Source organism: Ambystoma mexicanum, chromosome 11 (genome assembly GCF_040938575.1).
Source record: "Ambystoma mexicanum isolate Mex_15411 chromosome 11, UKY_AmexF1_1, whole genome shotgun sequence".
Lineage (NCBI taxonomy): Eukaryota > Metazoa > Chordata > Amphibia > Caudata > Ambystomatidae > Ambystoma > Ambystoma mexicanum.
This window is the reverse complement of record NC_090934.1, coordinates 1,325,876,391-1,325,895,554: the sequence shown is the minus strand read 5'-3', so window position 1 is coordinate 1,325,895,554 and position 19,164 is coordinate 1,325,876,391. Positions and strand designations below refer to the sequence as shown.

At 54.6% G+C, this 19,164-nt stretch overlaps 1 protein-coding gene across 1 annotated transcript in view; it reads left to right on the top strand.

Moving 5' to 3' along the window:
• GNB5 (G protein subunit beta 5) overlaps positions 1–19,164 on the top strand; it is a 458,941-nt gene that overhangs the window by 164,760 nt on the left and 275,017 nt on the right. The window contains exon 7 of the mRNA XM_069624846.1: positions 2,800–2,932. Coding sequence (XP_069480947.1) covers positions 2,800–2,932 — 133 coding nt within the window. The remainder of the gene's footprint in view (positions 1–2,799; positions 2,933–19,164) is intronic.

Sequence of the window (19,164 nt, the reverse complement as noted above, 5' to 3'; positions counted from 1 at the left end):
GTGTAATATGCATATTTCAATACTGATTTGCTAGACATTGATGCAGGTAATGAACAATAAACGTGCATCCTAAAATGAGCCTGAGTATGCCACAAACTGAGGGCAAAGCGTTAACGCGTGTACATATATCACTAAGACCGCACTCTTTGCCGCATCCACAAGTGGGAATATGTTCCGTCCTCCATTCAGAACTCCCAGTGCTTGGCACAAACACTGCTTTCCAGTGGGGCTAAAATATCACCCCTGCAAAGTCCTCCAACCCTCTACCACCTGGCCTGCTGCTAAGGTGGAGTTCGCCTCACTTCGGTATTGGTGGGAGGAGAGGAGTGGGCCGAGCACTCTGCTCAGTACGGGCTGAGGATCACTGCACTAGTGCCCATCCCTCACCCTGCGTAACCGTTTACAAGACAAATCCCCATGGTCTCGGATCGAGGCCCATTTTCTTGGGAGCCTCCTTCTGGTATTATCATCAGGGCCACACGGAAACCTCCACTCTGGGAGGACGCTGTCCTGCAGAGACACATGCACTCCCACCGCAACATTCTGTTTAGTGATCTGAGTACCAAAATGGGAGTGCAGGGTGAGCCTAGGAGGTCGGAGGAGTGTGGAAAAGAGGAGCAGAGAACAAACACATCCACTCACTTCGCAATCTTGAACACACGCACACAGAACTACTTGACCTCTCGGACACTTTCGACACAGTAGACCACCAGGCGCTTATGGACACACTAGATCGGCGCATGGGGATACGCAACCTTGTCCTACGCTGGTTCAAATCCTACCTCGCCAACCGCAAGCAGTTTGTTCAGATGGACTCCTCTAAATCGACAATGCTACCCGTCACCTGTGGAGTCCCACAGTGATCCATCCTCTCCCAAGTGATCTTCAATCTTTACATGGAGCCGCTGGGAGCCCTCCTAGCCACACACAATATCCACATCCACCAATACGCAGATGACACACAGCTATACCTCAAGATCGACTCCATCAAGGACATCCATAGGCTTAAAACCTGCCTCTCGCTGATCCAGTCTTGGATGTCCAGTGCATATTTGAAGCTCAACCCCTCCAAGACCGAATTCCCACTCCTCACCAACAACACCGTACACCCAGACATACAGACCTGCCTATCAACCATGAACTCTGAGGACTTCACACCCGAGCTCCCCTCCTACGCTAAGTCCCTCCGGTTACACATCGACAAACGAGGTGTTTCAAGACACATATAGCTAAGAAATCTCGGACAACGCCCTCATTGACTTTCACTGGCTCCCACTGCACGCACAAATCACCTTCAAGTCTTGCTACATCATCTATAAGGCAGTCGCCCTCAAGCACCGAGCTACCTCGCAGAGAAACTCTGCATCTCCAACAGACAGTGCATCACCAGAAGCCAGGACACGTGCAGACTTGAAATCCGCTGCTGCAAAAAGGAAAGGACCAGAAAACAAGCCTTCTCTGCCTACGCCCCAAGACTGTGGAACCTCCTCCCTGTCGGCATCAGACTCGCCCCCATGTACCTACAATTCAGAGAAGAACTCAAGACCCATCTCTTCAAGGAGTCTCTTCTCCTCAACACCTAGGCCATCACGTCGCCCCTTGTGCCACCTGACTCGCTAGACGCTGCCCGGCCGTCTCCTTCCCGCCACCCGGTGCAGCTGTACCCCTCTTCTGTCCCTCTCTGTATCCTACCCCTGCTGGATTTCTGCTCTGTTGTTACCATTGAGAAATCCTCCGTTATGCATCTGTAATGTTGTACACCCCTGTAACACACTCCTTTATGTATCTGTACTGGGGTATACCTCTGTAAAGCACTCCGTTTACGTCTATATTTTCTTTCAACTTTTGTATTTAAACGTTTAACAAAATGTACATGCCATTTCATTTGGCAGGAGAGCGAAATCTTAGCTCTACCTCATGCTATTAAGCTCTATCTAGAATGAATATGCACAGTGCACTAGTCTACATGGATGGAACATGCTTCTATGCCAGAAACTGGGGCAATGCCCTTTCTTAAATAATAAAGGTGCACTCTGGTACACTAGGTCTTTAAACCAGCACACACCCTTATTAACTGGAGTTCATGTGTTGAATATTTCTCTCGTTTTCCACTTCAGATTTATATTTCTGTTAAATGTACACACTTTGTCTGAACTATAATGCGTCTCCATATGCCCTACTGAGTAGAAATATGCCTGTGATTTGTAGAACAAACTACAATGAAACAGAGAAACAAAAACACTGGGCCTCATTACGAGGTTGGAGGTAGCCAGGCAGGTTTTGCTGGCATGGCTTCCCCCAAACTCGGCTCTGGCACCCGCGAAAGGGGACTTACCGGGCCATTCTCACCATGGCGGACCTGGTAATTCCCCTTGTGCGGGTGCCAGAGCTGGTACGTCCCCATTCCCATTGGAGCCCTCATAGGGCTCAATGGTCATGGAGAGGATGGTAGCAGCAGTACCGTTCAGAACGGTACTGTTGCTACCATCATGTTCTGCATGCGGGTGCCGGTACGGCCACCTGGTTAAACCAAGTGGCTGCTAGGGCACCCGCGAGCAGAACTTGCAGTACTGTGGTGCAGTAACAATAGTGCCGGTAGCGAAACCGGCTCCGTTGTTGCCTTACCGCCATACTCGTAATGAGGCCCACTATCAAAAATCACTGCCGAAACACTGTCAATAGAGAAAATTGCCCTTTTAATCTATTGGTACTATGTATGCGTGTGTCTTTCTAATTGTGCTAAATTCATTATTCGCTTTCTCACACTGACTATGCTGTAACGTGTGTGTCGTTTTTCAGGGGCCTGGACAATAAGTGCTCTGTTTATCCACTGACATTTGATAAAAATGAAAATATGGCGTCAAAGAAGAAGTCCGTTGCAATGCACACAAACTACCTATCTGCTTGCAGTTTCACCAATTCTGATATGCAGGTAAATGATCTGTTTCTTGGGAACTGAAAGTAGAAGGGCGGTGGAAAAGTCAATATTGATGAAGTAATGTTGAAAACATGCCCATTTGCTAGCTGAGGTAAGGGAGTTGCCCGTCATTAAAACTGTGGTCTATTGCAAGGAAGTGCTAGAACTGTCCTTTATTTGCACTCAGGAGGCGTGTCCTACTTACCTTTTGTTGCCAGGCATCGCTCCCATCAGCTTCCCCCTTGCTTCCTCCTTGTTCCAGTGGCTGGACCTCCTACTATCTCCAGCAAATGGAAATGGCGTGCCTTCATTTCAAATAGAGCTCCTCTTTTCATTTCCTTGGCAGCCATCATGTTTTAGTGTTGTTACAACACGAGGAAGAAGGTTGTGCTCCAAGCACGGGGCATTCAGAGTCTAAACAACATTCTCATGTTGGAAAAATAAGCTTTGATGCTCCCTGCCGGGGTGTTAATAATAGCTCTGCAGCCCACCATTTGCCTCCCATTAAAGGCATGTGAAACAGAACTGAAGTCCAGTAAACTTACAGGGTAATTCATAGAATTTCGCAGAAAAGTGTCGCAAGCGGCTGGCGCAGAGTGTCCGCGTGCGATTGACTGCGCCAGGCACGTGCGATAAAACCGATTTCCGCGCACAGCGTATTCATGGATTTCATGCTCCCAAACCAGCCGTGGCGCAGAGTATCGCAGCGACCCTGCAGCAGCGCCAGTAACGCCCCCAAGAACGCCCTCGCGCAAGGAAAAGCCAGCAAAATCGCTAAATCATCGCAAAGGGCTGCGCTAACTCTGGACCAGTTTACAGGGCAGCCAAACAAGGAACGCAAAGCGGGTAACGTGCATATCAGGGGTACACGTGAAGTCATACACGCGATTAGCCAGGGTACGTGTATTACAGGGGTACGCGGGAAGTTTAACACGCGATTGGCCAGGGTACGTGCATTACAGGGGTACGCGGGAAGTTTAACACGCGATTAGCCAGGGTAAGTGTATTACAGGGGTACACGTGAAGTCATACACGCGATTAGCCAGGGTACGTGTATTACATGGGTACGCGGGAAGTTTAACACGCGATTGGCCAGGGTACGTGTATTACAGGGGTACGCGGGAAGTTCAACACGCAATTAGCCAGGGTACGTGTATTACAGGGGTACGCGGGAAGTTTAACACGCGATTGGCCAGGGTAAGTGTATTACAGGGGTACACGTGAAGTCATACACGCGATTAGCCAGGGTACGTGTATTACATGGGTATGCGGGAAGTTTAACACGCGATTGGCCAGGGTACGTGTATTACAGGGGTACGCGGGAAGTTTAACACGCGATTAGCCAGGGTAAGTGTATTACAGGGGTACGCGGGAAGTTCAACACGCAATTAGCCAGGGTACGTGTATTACAGGGGTACGCGGGAAGTTTAACACGCGATTGGCCAGGGTACGTGTATTACAGGGGTACGCGGGAAGTTTAACACGCGATTGGCCAGGGTACGTGTATTACAGGGGTACGCGGGAAGTTATACACGCGATTAGCCAGGGTACGTGTATTACAGGGGTACGCGGGAAGTTTAACACGCGATTAGCCAGGGTAAGTGTATTACAGGGGTACACGTGAAGTCATACACGCGATTAGCCAGGGTACGTGTATTACATGGGTACGCGGGAAGTTTAACACGCGATTGGCCAGGGTACGTGTATTACAGGGGTACGCGGGAAGTTCAACACGCAATTAGCCAGGGTACGTGTATTACAGGGGTACGCGGGAAGTTTAACACGCGATTGGCCAGGGTAAGTGTATTACAGGGGTACACGTGAAGTCATACACGCGATTAGCCAGGGTACGTGTATTACATGGGTACGCGGGAAGTTTAACACGCGATTGGCCAGGGTACGTGTATTACAGGGGTACGCGGGAAGTTTAACACGCGATTAGCCAGGGTAAGTGTATTACAGGGGTACGCGGGAAGTTCAACACGCAATTAGCCAGGGTACGTGTATTACAGGGGTACGCGGGAAGTTTAACACGCGATTGGCCAGGGTAAGTGTATTACAGGGGTACACGTGAAGTCATACACGCGATTAGCCAGGGTACGTGTATTACATGGGTACGCGGGAAGTTTAACACGCGATTGGCCAGGGTACGTGTATTACAGGGGTACGCGGGAAGTTTAACACGCGATTAGCCAGGGTAAGTGTATTACAGGGGTACGCGGGAAGTTCAACACGCAATTAGCCAGGGTACGTGTATTACAGGGGTACGCGGGAAGTTTAACACGCGATTGGCCAGGGTACGTGTATTACAGGGGCAGCGGGAAGTTTAACACGCGATTAGCCAGGGTAAGTGTATTACAGGGGTACGCGGGAAGTTCAACACGCAATTAGCCAGGGTACGTGTATTACAGGGGTACGCGGGAAGTTTAACACGCGATTGGCCAGGGTACGTGTATTACAGGGGTACGCGGGAAGTTTAACACGCGATTGGCCAGGGTACGTGTATTACAGGGGTACGCGGGAAGTTATACACGCGATTAGCCAGGGTACGTGTATTACAGGGGTACGCGGGAAGTTTAACACGCGATTAGCCAGGGTAAGTGTATTACAGGGGTACACGTGAAGTCATACACGCGATTAGCCAGGGTACGTGTATTACATGGGTACGCGGGAAGTTTAACACGCGATTGGCCAGGGTACGTGTATTACAGGGGTACGCGGGAAGTTCAACACGCAATTAGCCAGGGTACGTGTATTACAGGGGTACGCGGGAAGTTTAACACGCGATTGGCCAGGGTAAGTGTATTACAGGGGTACACGTGAAGTCATACACGCGATTAGCCAGGGTACGTGTATTACATGGGTACGCGGGAAGTTTAACACGCGATTGGCCAGGGTACGTGTATTACAGGGGTACGCGGGAAGTTTAACACGCGATTAGCCAGGGTAAGTGTATTACAGGGGTACGCGGGAAGTTCAACACGCAATTAGCCAGGGTACGTGTATTACAGGGGTACGCGGGAAGTTTAACACGCGATTGGCCAGGGTACGTGTATTACAGGGGTACGCGGGAAGTTTAACACGCGATTGGCCAGGGTACGTGTATTACAGGGGTACGCGGGAAGTTATACACGCGATTAGCCAGGGTACGTGTATTACAGGGGTACGCGGGAAGTTTAACACGCGATTAGCCAGGGTAAGTGTATTACAGGGGTACACGTGAAGTCATACACGCGATTAGCCAGGGTACGTGTATTACATGGGTACGCGGGAAGTTTAACACGCGATTGGCCAGGGTACGTGTATTACAGGGGTACGCGGGAAGTTTAACACGCGATTAGCCAGGGTAAGTGTATTACAGGGGTACGCGGGAAGTTCAACACGCAATTAGCCAGGGTACGTGTATTACAGGGGTACGCGGGAAGTTTAACACGCGATTAGCCAGGGTAAGTGTATTACAGGGGTACGCGGGAAGTTCAACACGCAATTAGCCAGGGTACGTGTATTACAGGGGTACGCGGTAAGTTTAACACGCGATTGGCCAGGGTACGTGTATTACAGGGGTACGCGGGAAGTTTAACACGCGATTGGCCAGGGTACGTGTATTACAGGGGTACGCGGGAAGTTATACACGCGATTAGCCAGGGTACGTGTATTACAGGGGTACGCGGGAAGTTTAACACGCGATTGGCCAGGGTACGTGTATTACAGGGGTACGCGGGAAGTTATACACGCGATTAGCCAGGGTACGTGTATTACAGGGGTACGCGGGAAGTTTAACACGCGATTAGGCTGGGTGGGTCCTCACAGGTGTTCCCTGTACACCCTCCACGGCCCCTGCAGGCAGCCTACAAAACAGGGGACTACCCTGCACACCTGCTCATGTCCCCCTGCACCCCCACCCCCCCAGCAGTGCAGGGGCAGCCTCCACCAGGCCCCCACTCATGTCTCCCACCACCCCCACCCTCCCGCCACCAGGGGCAGCCTCCACCAGGCCCCCACCCATGTCTCCCACCACCCCCCGCCACCAGGGGCACTCTCCACCAAGCCCCCACCCATGTCTCCCACCACCCCCACCAGCGCATGGGCACCCTCCACCAGGCCCCCACCCATGTCTCCCAACACCCCCACCCACCAGCACTGTGGGGCACGTGGCCAGCAGGCAGTCAGGCAGCAGCAGATGGCAGGTGGGAGCGTGCTCAGGGCTCTGGGGGGGCAGTAATTTCGCCTCCTGGCCAGGAGCGTGGTCTCTCGTGTGTGAACGCGTGGACAGCCTGATAGGTAGTGAAATCCCACACGTCAGCAAAGGCCCTTAGCGCGTAAACCCGTCAACAGCATATGCGCGCCTATAGTCACCTGCACGTGCAGGAAATTGTTGCGTGACACGTCCCAGTGTCAAAGCGTGTGATTGGTGAAAATGGATGTACACGTAGAAGTGACAAAGCGTGTGATTGGTGAAAATGGATCTACACGCAGGAGTGACAAAGCGTGTGATTGGGGAACGTACACGCCGCGTAAGTGACGCTGTACGTGTGGGCCTGTATATAAGGTACATGTAGAACACCATTTCCTTGTACGTGCTTTTCGTGGAGAGCGAGTGGGTGAAATCTGTACTTCTTGTCGTTTCACACGCGATTTACTTCACGGCGTTTCCAGTTCGTATTCCCTGTTACCTCTGACAGCTTTTTCTCTTTTTTCTCTATTACTGGTTTACCTGGGCCTGTTCCCTCAAACAGTGTCCCCTTCTACTGTTGTCCTGTCTTCTCAGACAGCGTACACATCTTCTTTTGGCGGGGGTTTAGCCAGCCAAACGCGCTCATTCTTCACGCTCTTTTACCTGGCAGACGGTGAGTCACGCACGTATCCAACTTCTGTGCTTGCCCCGTGTGTTGCCTACCCCTTCAGAGGTCATTCTAGGCTGCGTGTGACACGCATACGTTCATTCTTGTGTTACTGGGTGCCACAGCGTAGTGCAGGTTTTTCTTTCTGCACACGTGGTCTAGGAGGGGTTGCGTGCACGTCATCTCCCTTTTTTGGGCCTCCTGTGCGTTGCGTGACCCGTCATCTTTCCCCAGGGGTTACAATCAGCCGTGCTAGAGCACTAGGGTACAATTACCATCTGGTACCCAACCCCTTTGACCCCCAATTGCCCAGGACAATTGTCTACAGCCACTCCCATACGCACATTAATATCAGTGCCATGGCTGGGAGGCGAGGATTCCGTAAGGGTGGCAAAGGTGGAAGAGCCACAAGTGGTGGCCGTGGTGGATCCGGTAGGGGACGTGGTCGTAACTTGCAGGGTGAGCCTGTCCCCCCATGTGTGGAGGACCAGTCAAGGGCACCCATCATCCCCCCCCCTCCCCCCCTCCCCCCCTCCCGTTGAGGCTGAAGTGGCTGACACCATCCATGCTCAGCCCTTGTTGGACCAGCCCATTGTGGCACCAGACCTGGCTGACTCCATGGCTGACTTCCAGGTCAGCAGGGCTACGACACGTGCGCTGGTGCACGTTGATGCCATCATGCCACGTGGATCTGGGGCAGCAAGGTCATCTGCTGCACCAAGGAGGCAGGGCGGAGTGGCTGCAGGGGCAGCTGCGGCTCCATCCACCCCAGCCCTCACACACCCAGCCAGGACAGTGTCGGTCCTAGTCCATGCTGCTGACATTCCCCCTGACACCATCACACTAGAGCCAATGCCTGCACCAACTCCCATGCTGAGTGTGCAATCCCACACTCCTGATACAGAGTCCACCAGGGCTCCTGGCCCTAGTGTCCAGAGCGGCGCAGGACACTCAGGATCACCACCACCTTCCAAGCGGAAGAGGAAGAGTGCTCGTCCGGCACAGGCTGATGCCCCAGACACGGCTACACAGTCCGGCCCGTCCAGGAAGCCCAGCTTCACGGATGACGAACTGAATGCACTTGTCGAGTATGTGTCCGGACATGACAACGAGATGGTCATTGTTGCAGGATCCAAGACCACACCTGCACAACGCCAGGCACACTGGCAGACCGTTGCGGACATCGTAAGTGCCCTTGGAATCGTGAGGCGCACAGCCAATGATTGCTATAAGCGCTGGAATGACCTAAAGCGCAGGGCAAAGAGTAAGCTGGCCTCAAGTCATGCCGCAACTCTAGTGACTGGAGGTGGGTCTCCAGTAGTAGACATGGAACTCACTCCACATGAGTCATTCGCTGGGACCTACGTCACGGAGGAACAGATCCAAGGCGTGGGAGATCTGGCTGATTACGAGGCATTGTCCGGTGAGTGCACATGCATGTGTGTGTCATACATGTGCATGGTGTGTGTGTGAGGGCTTCTGTTTGGGTGGCAGGAGAGAGTGTGTGCGCCTCAGTCGTATGGGTCAGCCATGTGCTTCATGCAATACTTCCTGCGCAGCTGCATTTGGCCATAGCAGTATCCCTTCTGCCAACAGTAGACATCTAGCACAACTGCACGCCAGTTGCCCTTGAAGTGTCACCTTGACACAACAGATTTGCTTATTTTTCACTGTTCATTCAGTCAGTTTGTTTGCATTCCACCACTTTCACTAGGCATGTCGCTGTCCACTAGTCACATGTCTGACATGGGTATGGTAAAGGGGAGTGACTTTGTTACCTGGATATCATTTGTACACACATGTCCCTGTGCAATTTGACCATTACAGACTGGCAGCTCCAGGTGAAAAATCTGACCTGTTAGAATCAGAAAAGCTATTACATGCGGGAACTGGACTGAATGAATAGGTGCTGCCCTCCTCTCCATCTTCACTCAATAGCAATGGTACATGCCATCTGTGTGATGGCATGTGTGTTTCACCTGCCAATCACAGGCCAATGTGTGATGCCACTGCCAGGCAGCATGCAGAAAATTTGTTCATCTTCCATCTTGGTGTCATCAGTGTGTGCCGTTTGCCTGCACTTCATACGCAGTGTGGGTGCATGCATGGGAGGGTTTTAGTCATGTGGGACATGTCAATCAAGTACTGGTTCTCTTGCTTCTCAGCCCTCAATGTGTGCCATGGTGCTAATGCCTGTTTCCATTACTTTGTTTTCATGTCTTTGCAGGGGAAGACGCACCTGATACTGCTGGGGTTGTGGAGATGGTGCAGACCCAGGAGGTGTCCCAGGGCCGACCAACCACCAGTGAGGGACGTGGTGTGGTGGTGGGGGAGAACCCACAAGTGCTGCAGGTCGTGCTCTCAAGGGGTGTCTCTGGCTGCACCTCCCCCGAGCTGTACTCAGGTGTTGATTCGGATGAGACCTACGTGCCGTCGCAGGTGAGTGTTCCAGGGAGGGATTCTGTTCTGTCTCACCCACCTGCACCAGGGTCAGTACCCTCCATGGGGATGTCAGTGTTGGCAGCTACGCCTTCGGTGGTTACGGATGCAGGGTCACACTCCGCGACATCTGATCCTGTTCCTGGGCCAGCAGATCAGAGGGGGAATGCAGTCCTGCAGCCTCAGGCAGTGCCGGCACAGCAAGGCGCAGTTCGCCTTGCCCCAGACAGGTGTGGTGCCCGCCGACGTGGTGGCCGTACGCCACCTGGCAATACCGCATGGGAGCAATCCATTTACGGTATGGCTACCCAACAGGCTGCATCATCCGAGATGATGGCTCAGGCCATGGATAGGGTGGCCACTTCCATTGTCCCCCCAGAAAGGCTGATGGAGCGACTAGAGCAGGCAACTGACTCCATCTGCCAGTCACACAGGGAGGACATGTTGGGGTCCAACAGGGACAGGCGGGCGGCACTGGCGACTCTGCAGGAGGCCATCTCCATTGAGTCCCAGGGCCACAGGGAAGCCCTGAGGCAGGAGCTCCTACACCTCAGGACGACTCTTGTTGAGCTTGAGGCTTCAACACACCAAAGGACAGAACAGCAGCTGGAGCGTCTCACCCGTACGCTCTCAGCTGAGATGCAGGCAACGAGGGCGGAGGTCCGGGCATCCCGTGAGTTGTTGCATGGGGACCTCCGCACACTCATCCTCCAGAACCAGACCTACCACAACCGCATGCTTGCAGCCATGGAGGAGCAGACTAGGGCCTTGCGTGGGCTGCCTCCCATAGTGCAACCACCTCCGGATGCAGCTGCACAGGGTGATAATAGCGACAGCAGTGACACTCCCACAATAGGGTAGCCGTGTGGGCCATGAGCCCATGGAGGTGTTTTATTTTCCCAAGATCCACGCAGGTGGGTTCTGGTGTGCATCCTGTCCTCGGACCTCCTGGGTGGCCTCCCCAACCCCCCCGGGCCCATCAATGGCCATTTTTGATTGTTTCTTATTTTTATTTAGATTTTGATTTCTTTTATTCCCAATTTTTTTGGGAGGATCTGTTGGCTCCGATCTGTTGGCTCCGATCTGTTGGCTCCGATCTGTTGGCTCCGATCTGTTGGCTCCGATCTGTTGGCTCCGATCTGTTGGCTCCGATCTGTTGGCTTCCGTGGTTCCTATGGGCATACGCTGCATTGTGGCTGGGCACATGCAGGCTTGTAATGTATTTGGTTCAGATGCTTGGGTTTGAGTCACACACACCCCTCCTGCTTCCCGTTTCCATGGGCTTGCAAAGGGTGTGCCCAAGTGACAGTGAATTACACAGTGACGTTGGACTCCCATGAGCTGTGTGGCCAGTCTGTAGTCAATACTGTGTATACATTCCTAGTGCATATTGCTGTTGTGTTGTACACTGCATGTTGCATTGATGTGTAACTCTTCTTCTGTGTCTACCTCCCAATTTGCAGGTCCCTTCCTCAAGTCCACACAAGGACCTCTAGTCTGGCGATGGGGACCATGTTGGCAGCAGTGCACCTACAACTCTACATGGCGCCAACACTGCACAGTTGGTAGTGGTGGGAGTGCAGGCATTTCCAGGTGGTGAGACTACTAATATGTTACATTTTTGATGTCATGTTAATGGTACTACGTGCTCAAGTATGTTGTTGGTCCGGCATTGCTGTGAGCATTTCAGGTGTTGCAGGTTTCTAATAGTGCCACTGTACATAGTGAGAGTGATGTCATGTTGTGGGGATTACTTTGTTTACCTGCAATTAGCATGACATGGCACGGTGTGTCGTGTGGCAGTGCTGGGGTTGGGTTGGCTGACATGGCACTGTCCTCTTGTTGCATTTTGCAAGTGGGTATTCATTTTAGCTGCTTCAATGTGTAACTTCACAAAACTGCATTGGTGGTGTCTGTGTGGGTAGGGATGCACACATTGTGACACTTCCAGGTGAACAATCTCAGGCTGACATGGAATTCCCGGTTCATTCTCCACACATTCAGGATCAGTGTCAGGTTGAGTCATCATTGATTGTCAGATGGAATGTGCCAGGGCAGTGTGCACTCCACAGGGGTGTGATTTCTATGTGAAGTAATTAGCCACTAGCTGTGTACGGGCTGCCTCCCCCCGTGCCCTTTCCCCTCCCATGCGCAGCGGCTGTGCATGTGGTTGGGGATGTGGGGCCACCACCATGTCCACGGCCAGGCCCCGGCGTGTTGCAACGTTGTGCAGGACACATGCTGCCACTATGATCCTGCACACTACTGGGGGAGCGTATAACAGCTGCCCGCCAGAACGGTCAAGGGAGCGAAAGCGTGACTTCAGCACTCCGAATGTGCGCTCCACTATGCCCCTGGTTGTAATGTGGGCTGTGTTAAATCTTACCTGGGGTGGCGTGGTGGGGTTCCGAATTGGCGTCATCATGTGGGGGCTGAGAGGGTAGGCACTGTCCCCTGTGGAGGTGGGGATTGGTATCATTGGTGAGGTTGTGACCTTGCTCAGTATCCAACATGCATGCATGTGCAGTGGCATACATACTCACCAAGCAGCCATGTATCGCCATGCCGCCCAGCTTCTAGGTCCCGGCTTAGGGTGGACATTCGGTAAATGAAGCTGTCGTGGGTGGAGCCGGGATAGTTGGCATATACTGAGGTGATGATTCCCTTGGCATTACATGCTACCTGCACGTTGATGGAATGCCAGTGCTTGCGGTTCCTATAGATGTGCTCAGATGCCCTGGGGGGACGTAGAGCCACATGGGTGCAGTCGATGGCACCTAGCACTTTGGGGAATCGTGCCACTGCGTAAAAATCCAGGGCGGCAGCATGCCTTTCTGCAGGTGTTCTGGGCAGGTATATGTGCCTGCGGACTGATGGGCGTGCAGTCATGATGTTCAAGACCTGGTGTAGGCAGCGTGACTGGGTGGCCTGTGACACCCCACCCACTATGGCACTTGTCCGCTGAAATGATCCAGTGGCTAAGAAGTGCAGTACATTGAGGACCTTCTCCAGGGGGCTGAGTGCTTGGGAGCACAGGGTGGGTGATGTGAGGTCATCCTCCCACTCAGTCACCAGGTCCAGTATGATGTGTGGTGGAAACCTGTACCTCCCATACACCTGGTCATCAGGCATCCCGAAAAGGCTGGTTCTGGGTGTGAATATTCTGGCCCTGACTATCCTCCTCCTCCTCCTTTGGTAGCCCACTGCCACTGCTGCTAGGAACGGTATGTTCATCCTGGCGTCTGAGCTTGTTATTGTTAAAGTCCGCAATTTATGCTTAGCGCGTGTTCTAGGCGAGCGTGTGACCCGCGCAGCCCTGGAATCCTGTTCCCAGTCCAATAGCGTGTGGAAATTCACACGCACCACGGGATACAGCGTGTGACCCGCGCAGCCCTGGAATCCTGTTCCCAGTCCAATAGCGTGTGGAAATTCACACGCACCACGGGATACAGCGTGTGACCCGCGCAGCCCTGGAATCCTGTTCCCAGTCCAATAGCGTGTGGAAATTCACACGCACCACGGGATACAGCGTGTGACCCGCGCAGCCCTGGAATCCTGTTCCCAGTCCAATAGCGTGTGGAAATTCACACGCACCACGGGATACAGGTTCGCTGACGTACTTGCGTGTGTAAGTGGCCGCGCACCCATTAAATACACGTACATAGGCCAATCGCGTGTACGCGCACTTTTGTCCAATTACACGCGATGACACTCTGACGTGCAGTATCTCCACGTGTGCCCCGTCATCACGTCCTGAGTGGGGAACACCCGTGCGGGTCACGTCACAGACGCGCTTACGCGCTGAGGGACTCTGGTCCAATAGAATCGCGTATGCGTGCTGACGCGCTTACGCGCTAAGGGCCTTTCCTCGGATTTCACGCTGACGTGCAGGATTTTCACGTGCCAAATCACTCCGTATCAAGCTGGCCACGCGAAAACACACGGAAGCCCACGCTCCTGCCCAGAAGGCCGAGTTACTGCCCCCCAGTGCCCCGAGCAGCCTCCCACGTGCCATCTGCTGCTGCCTGCCTGCCTGCCTGCTGCCACCGTGCCCTGCCATTTGGTGCCTGCACATCAGCCATCTGCAGGGGTCCAGTTGCTGTGTCCACCCCTGCTGGAACTGAAGACTCCCGACTGGTATTACATCGCTCCACAGCCCAGCCCCAGGACCCAGTTGCCCACCCACACCTGCCTCTGGGGTTGCCATGTCGGGCACTTCCACATCTGGCACCAGTGGCAACCCCAGGCCAGAGGGGCAGAGGGGCACCAGCTTCACTGTCACCGAAGTTGGTGTCCTGGTGGAGCATGTCCTGGGGCAGTATGATGCCCTCTTTGGATCGTCCCGCGCCAGCAAGGAAGGACGGCAGAGGATCTGGGCCGACTGTGTGGTTGCCATCAACGCGGAGGGGGTGGCAACCCGCGACGTCCTGAAGATCAAGAAGTGCTGGGAGGACTTGAGGTCCAGGACCCTTGTGAAGGCCCGGCGCCTCGTGGAGGGGGGCCGGGGCCGCATGAGTACCATCCAGATGAGGGTCCTGGAACGCGTACGCCCAGCGCTCCACGCCCAGATCCTTGAGAGGGAGGCCCGTCTGGAGTTGAGCGGTAAGTGTCCATGCATTACTGTGTGAGACAGGGCATGTTGCGGTGTGCTGGTTCTATGATACTTGCCTGTATGTGTGCCATAGCCCATGTATGCATGTATGTGTGCAGGGACATCATGGTAATGCATGTGCGACCAGTGATGTGTGATGCACATGGTTGTTGCATGTGTTGATATGCCGCATGGGGAGCCCTAATCAGATTATGAACATGAGAGCATGCCAGTCTCTGTACCTGAACATGGGTGGGGGTGAGGGATGGGTGCTGATGCCAGGTACATATATGGTAGCCATGTCTGTGTGCCTGACCTGCGTGTCTGTGACTTGTGCATGCCATGGATGCATGACACATGTGTGTGACAATGCAGAGATTCAGTAAAGCAGCAAAATTACCCTTGTATCCGCTGTGTTTGGTGTGTTTGGGGCCAGATGGATGTGACTGAGGTGATGTGTGTGCATGTGATGGGCATGAGGCATGATGCATGTGAGTTACATATCATTGAATGTTTCAAGAGTCCATTGGACATGCATGGAAATGTCCATGGCATGCACCATGCCTGTTACTGTGTGTGTTTTGCCTGGACTGGCCCATGTGTTGTGGAGGGACATGATGGAAGTGTACTTTGACAGTGGTGCTCATCTGCTATTGCTTCCTGTCTAGGGGACCATTGTACAGTGCCCTGATGCTTGTGTTCTTTGTCTCCCTCTACGCAGCGGCTAGTGAAGAAGAGGGCGGAGACGGCGCTGTGGAGCAAGGCGGCGGGGATGCCCCCACGGCTGCAGCGGAAGGGGTGGGTGAGCCCCCACAGGGGCCTGCTACGGTGGGAGACGGTGAGGAGCCATCCAGGTTGGTGGTTTGCACAGAGGAGGAGGAGGCCGCCACTGGGGCACACATGGGGCCTGGTGGGGGCATCCCTGCTGGTGCAAGTGGTGCAGTCCAGGGCCAGGGGCAGGAGGCAGCACAGGTCACCGTGGAGGGGCCTGTGCATGTCGCCGTCCCTGACCCTGTGAGTGCACCACCATGCACCAGCAGGGATGCCCCGTCCCAGGCCTGTCCGCAGGTAGAGGGGATGTCCATGTCACCTGACTCCCCTCCACCTGCGGACGTGGGAACCCCTGGCCGTGCGGAGAAGGTCCTGATTGGGGTCGCGTTGCGCACGGCTGCGATTCGTGATGCCGTGCGTGCTTCCCGGGAGGAGCACGCACATCATCACGAAGTGCACCGTGCCGACGTGGCCCAATTGGGATCGGCCATGTTCGGGGGTTTCCTGCATGTGTTGGCCAATGTGGCGGCCCTCTCCTCCTCTGTGCAGGCTATCCACCAGTCGTTCTCCTTGCCGTCTTCCAGCCCAGATGCCACCAGGGCCCCCTGTGGACCTGCCCCGACCAATGCAGCCAGCTCGGTGGGGATCCCATCCCTGCCACAGTCGGGAGTCAGAGATCCAGCAGGGGTGGACACCAGAGCAACTGGACCCCAGCAGATGGAGGATGTGACGGCATCATCGGGCAGGGCACGTGCACGACGGCGTCGGTGGTTTCCATCAGCCTGGATGCCGTCGTGCTGGCACAGGCAGTTGCGTCGGAGGCAGCAGCAGGCTCAACGTGGGAGGCATCATGGCTCGGGGCCATCAACATCAGGGGTGCAGGCATCGGCCGGAGGGCAGGAGAACCCTGGAATGGGAGTGGCTTCCGTGTGGGAGAGGTTGTGCCAGCGGATAGGTGCGGAGCGGCAGCGGGCAGAGGAGGAACGGCTCACGATGGTCAGGGCGGAGGACTCCATGCGGAGGGCGCTGAGGCGGGCTGAGTGCCTCGAGGGTCTTCGCAGGGAGTTTGAGCTTGACACTGCGTTATCCCTGCGGGACCTCGGGGCCAGGGAACATGCCCGCCTCCAAGCCATTGACCAGGAGTTCGAGGATGCCCTGGCCCATGACGACAACCAGTGAGCCGTCCGAATAGCCCGCTGCCTTTGTATATAGTTGTATAGTTAGGGTTAGGTTTCCTTTGTTTTTTTGAATTTTTTTTGGGTTGCGATTGGACAATGCACCACTTTTTTGTATATAGTTCCCTTTTTAGTTAGTAGTCAGTTAGGTTTAATTTGGTAGGGCTCATGGACCCAGGATTATCTTCTTGATTGGCTTATTTTAATTTTTCATAATTTTTTCTTGGACATTCATCTTGTTTTGTTTGATTTGCTTTGTGTTTTTTCTTATTTGCTGGTCAATACATATTATTTTTTTTATCTTCAATGTGTCGTATCATCTCATTGCTTTCAGGCATGTCATGTTGGGTGTTTTGTCATTCACTTGCAACCATTGTGTGTGACAGACATGTGTTAAATTGCATTATTTACATTGGGGGTGTAACATGTAATTGGCTTTGATATGTGGGTGGGTGTGATAGTTGGTTGGGCCTTTTGGCAGGGGAGGATGGGCATTACGGACATGATTGGGGAATGTTGGGACCCAGGTGCAGGGGGGCATGGATTGGACATGGGTGGGGGCCTGCTGGCAGGTGCCCCACAGTGCTGGGGGGTGGGGGTGGTGAGAGACATGAGTTGGACATGGGTGGGGGCCTGCTGGCAGGTGCCCCACAGTGCTGGGGGGTGGGGGTGGTGGGAGACATGAGTGGGGCCCTGGTGGAGGGTGACCCTGGTGGCTGGGGTTTGGGGGTGGTGGGAGACATGAGTTGGACATGGGTGGGGGCCTGCTGGCAGGTGCCCCACAGTGCTGGGGGGTGGGGGTGGTGGGAGACATGAGTGGGGCCCTGGTGGAGGGTGACCCTGGTGGCTGGGGTTTGGGGGTGGTGGGAGACATGAGTTGGACATGGGTGGGGGCCTGCTGGCAGGTGCCCCACAGTGCTGGGGGGTGGGGGTGCAAGGGGACATGTGTTGGTGTTCATTAGTTCAAGGAGACATGTGCCTTTGCTGGGGGGCATGCCCATGTTGGGTGGGCTGCCTGCGGGACATGACCAGGGATGCAGGGTAGTCCCCTGTGGTGTGGGCTGCCTGCAGGGGCCGTGGAGGGTGTACAGGGTACACCTGGGAGGAGCCACACTGTCAAATCACATGTGGAACTTCCCGCGCACCCCTGAAATACACGCGCCCAGGCTATTCGCGTGTGGAACTTCCCGCGCACCCCTCAAATTCACGCGCCCAGGCTATTCGCGTGTGGAACTTCCCGCGAACCCCTGAAATACACGCGCCCAGGCTATTCGCGTGTGGAACTTCCCGCGCACCCCTCAAATTCACGCGCCCAGGCTGTTCGCGTGTGGAACTTCCCGCGCACCCCTGAAATACACGCGCCCAGGCTATTCGCGTGTGGAACTTCCCGCGAACCCCTGTAATACACGTAGCCCGCTCCCCCAGGCCCGATCGCGTGAGGAACTTCCCGCGCACCCCTCAAATTCACGCGCCCAGGCTATTCGCGTGTGGAACTTCCCGCGCACCCCTGAAATGCACGCGCCCAGGCTATTCGCGTGTGGAACTTCCCGCGCACTCCTCAAATTCACGCGCCCAGGCTATTCGCGTGTGGAACTTCCCGCGCACCCCTGAAATACACGCGCCCAGGCTATTCGCGTGTGGAACTTCCCGCGAACCCCTGAAATACACGCGCCCAGGCTATTCGCGTGTGGAACTTCCCGCGAACCCCTGAAATACACGCGCCCAGGCTATTCGCGTGTGGAACTTCCCGCGCACCCCTGAAATACACGCGCCCAGGCTATTCGCGTGTGGAACTTCCCGCGAACCCCTGAAATACACGCGCCCAGGCTATTCGCGTGTGGAACTTCCCGCGAACCCCTGAAATACACGCGCCCAGGCTATTCGCGTGTGGAACTTCCCGCGCACCCCTCAAATTCACGCGCCCAGGCTGTTCGCGTGTGGAACTTCCCGCGCACCCCTGAAATACACGCGCCCAGGCTATTCGCGTGTGGAACTTCCCGCGAACCCCTGTAATACACGTAGCCCGCTCCCCCAGGCCCGATCGCGTGAGGAACTTCCCGCGCACCCCTCAAATTCACGCGCCCAGGGTATTCGCGTGTGGAACTTCCCGCGCACCCCTGAAATACACGCGCCCAGGCTATTCGCGTGTGGAACTTCCCGCGAACCCCTGAAATACACGCGCCCAGGCTATTCGCGTGTGGAACTTCCCGCGAACCCCTGTAATACACGTAGCCCGCTCCCCCAGGCCCGATCGCGTGAGGAACTTCACGCGAACCCCTGTAATACACGTAGCCCGCTCCCCCAGGCCCGATCGCGTGAGGAACTTCACGCGAACCCCTGTTATACACGTAGCCCGCTCCCCCAGGCCCGATCGCGTGAGGAACTTCACGCGAACCCCTGTAATACACGAAGCCCGCTCCCCCAGGCCCG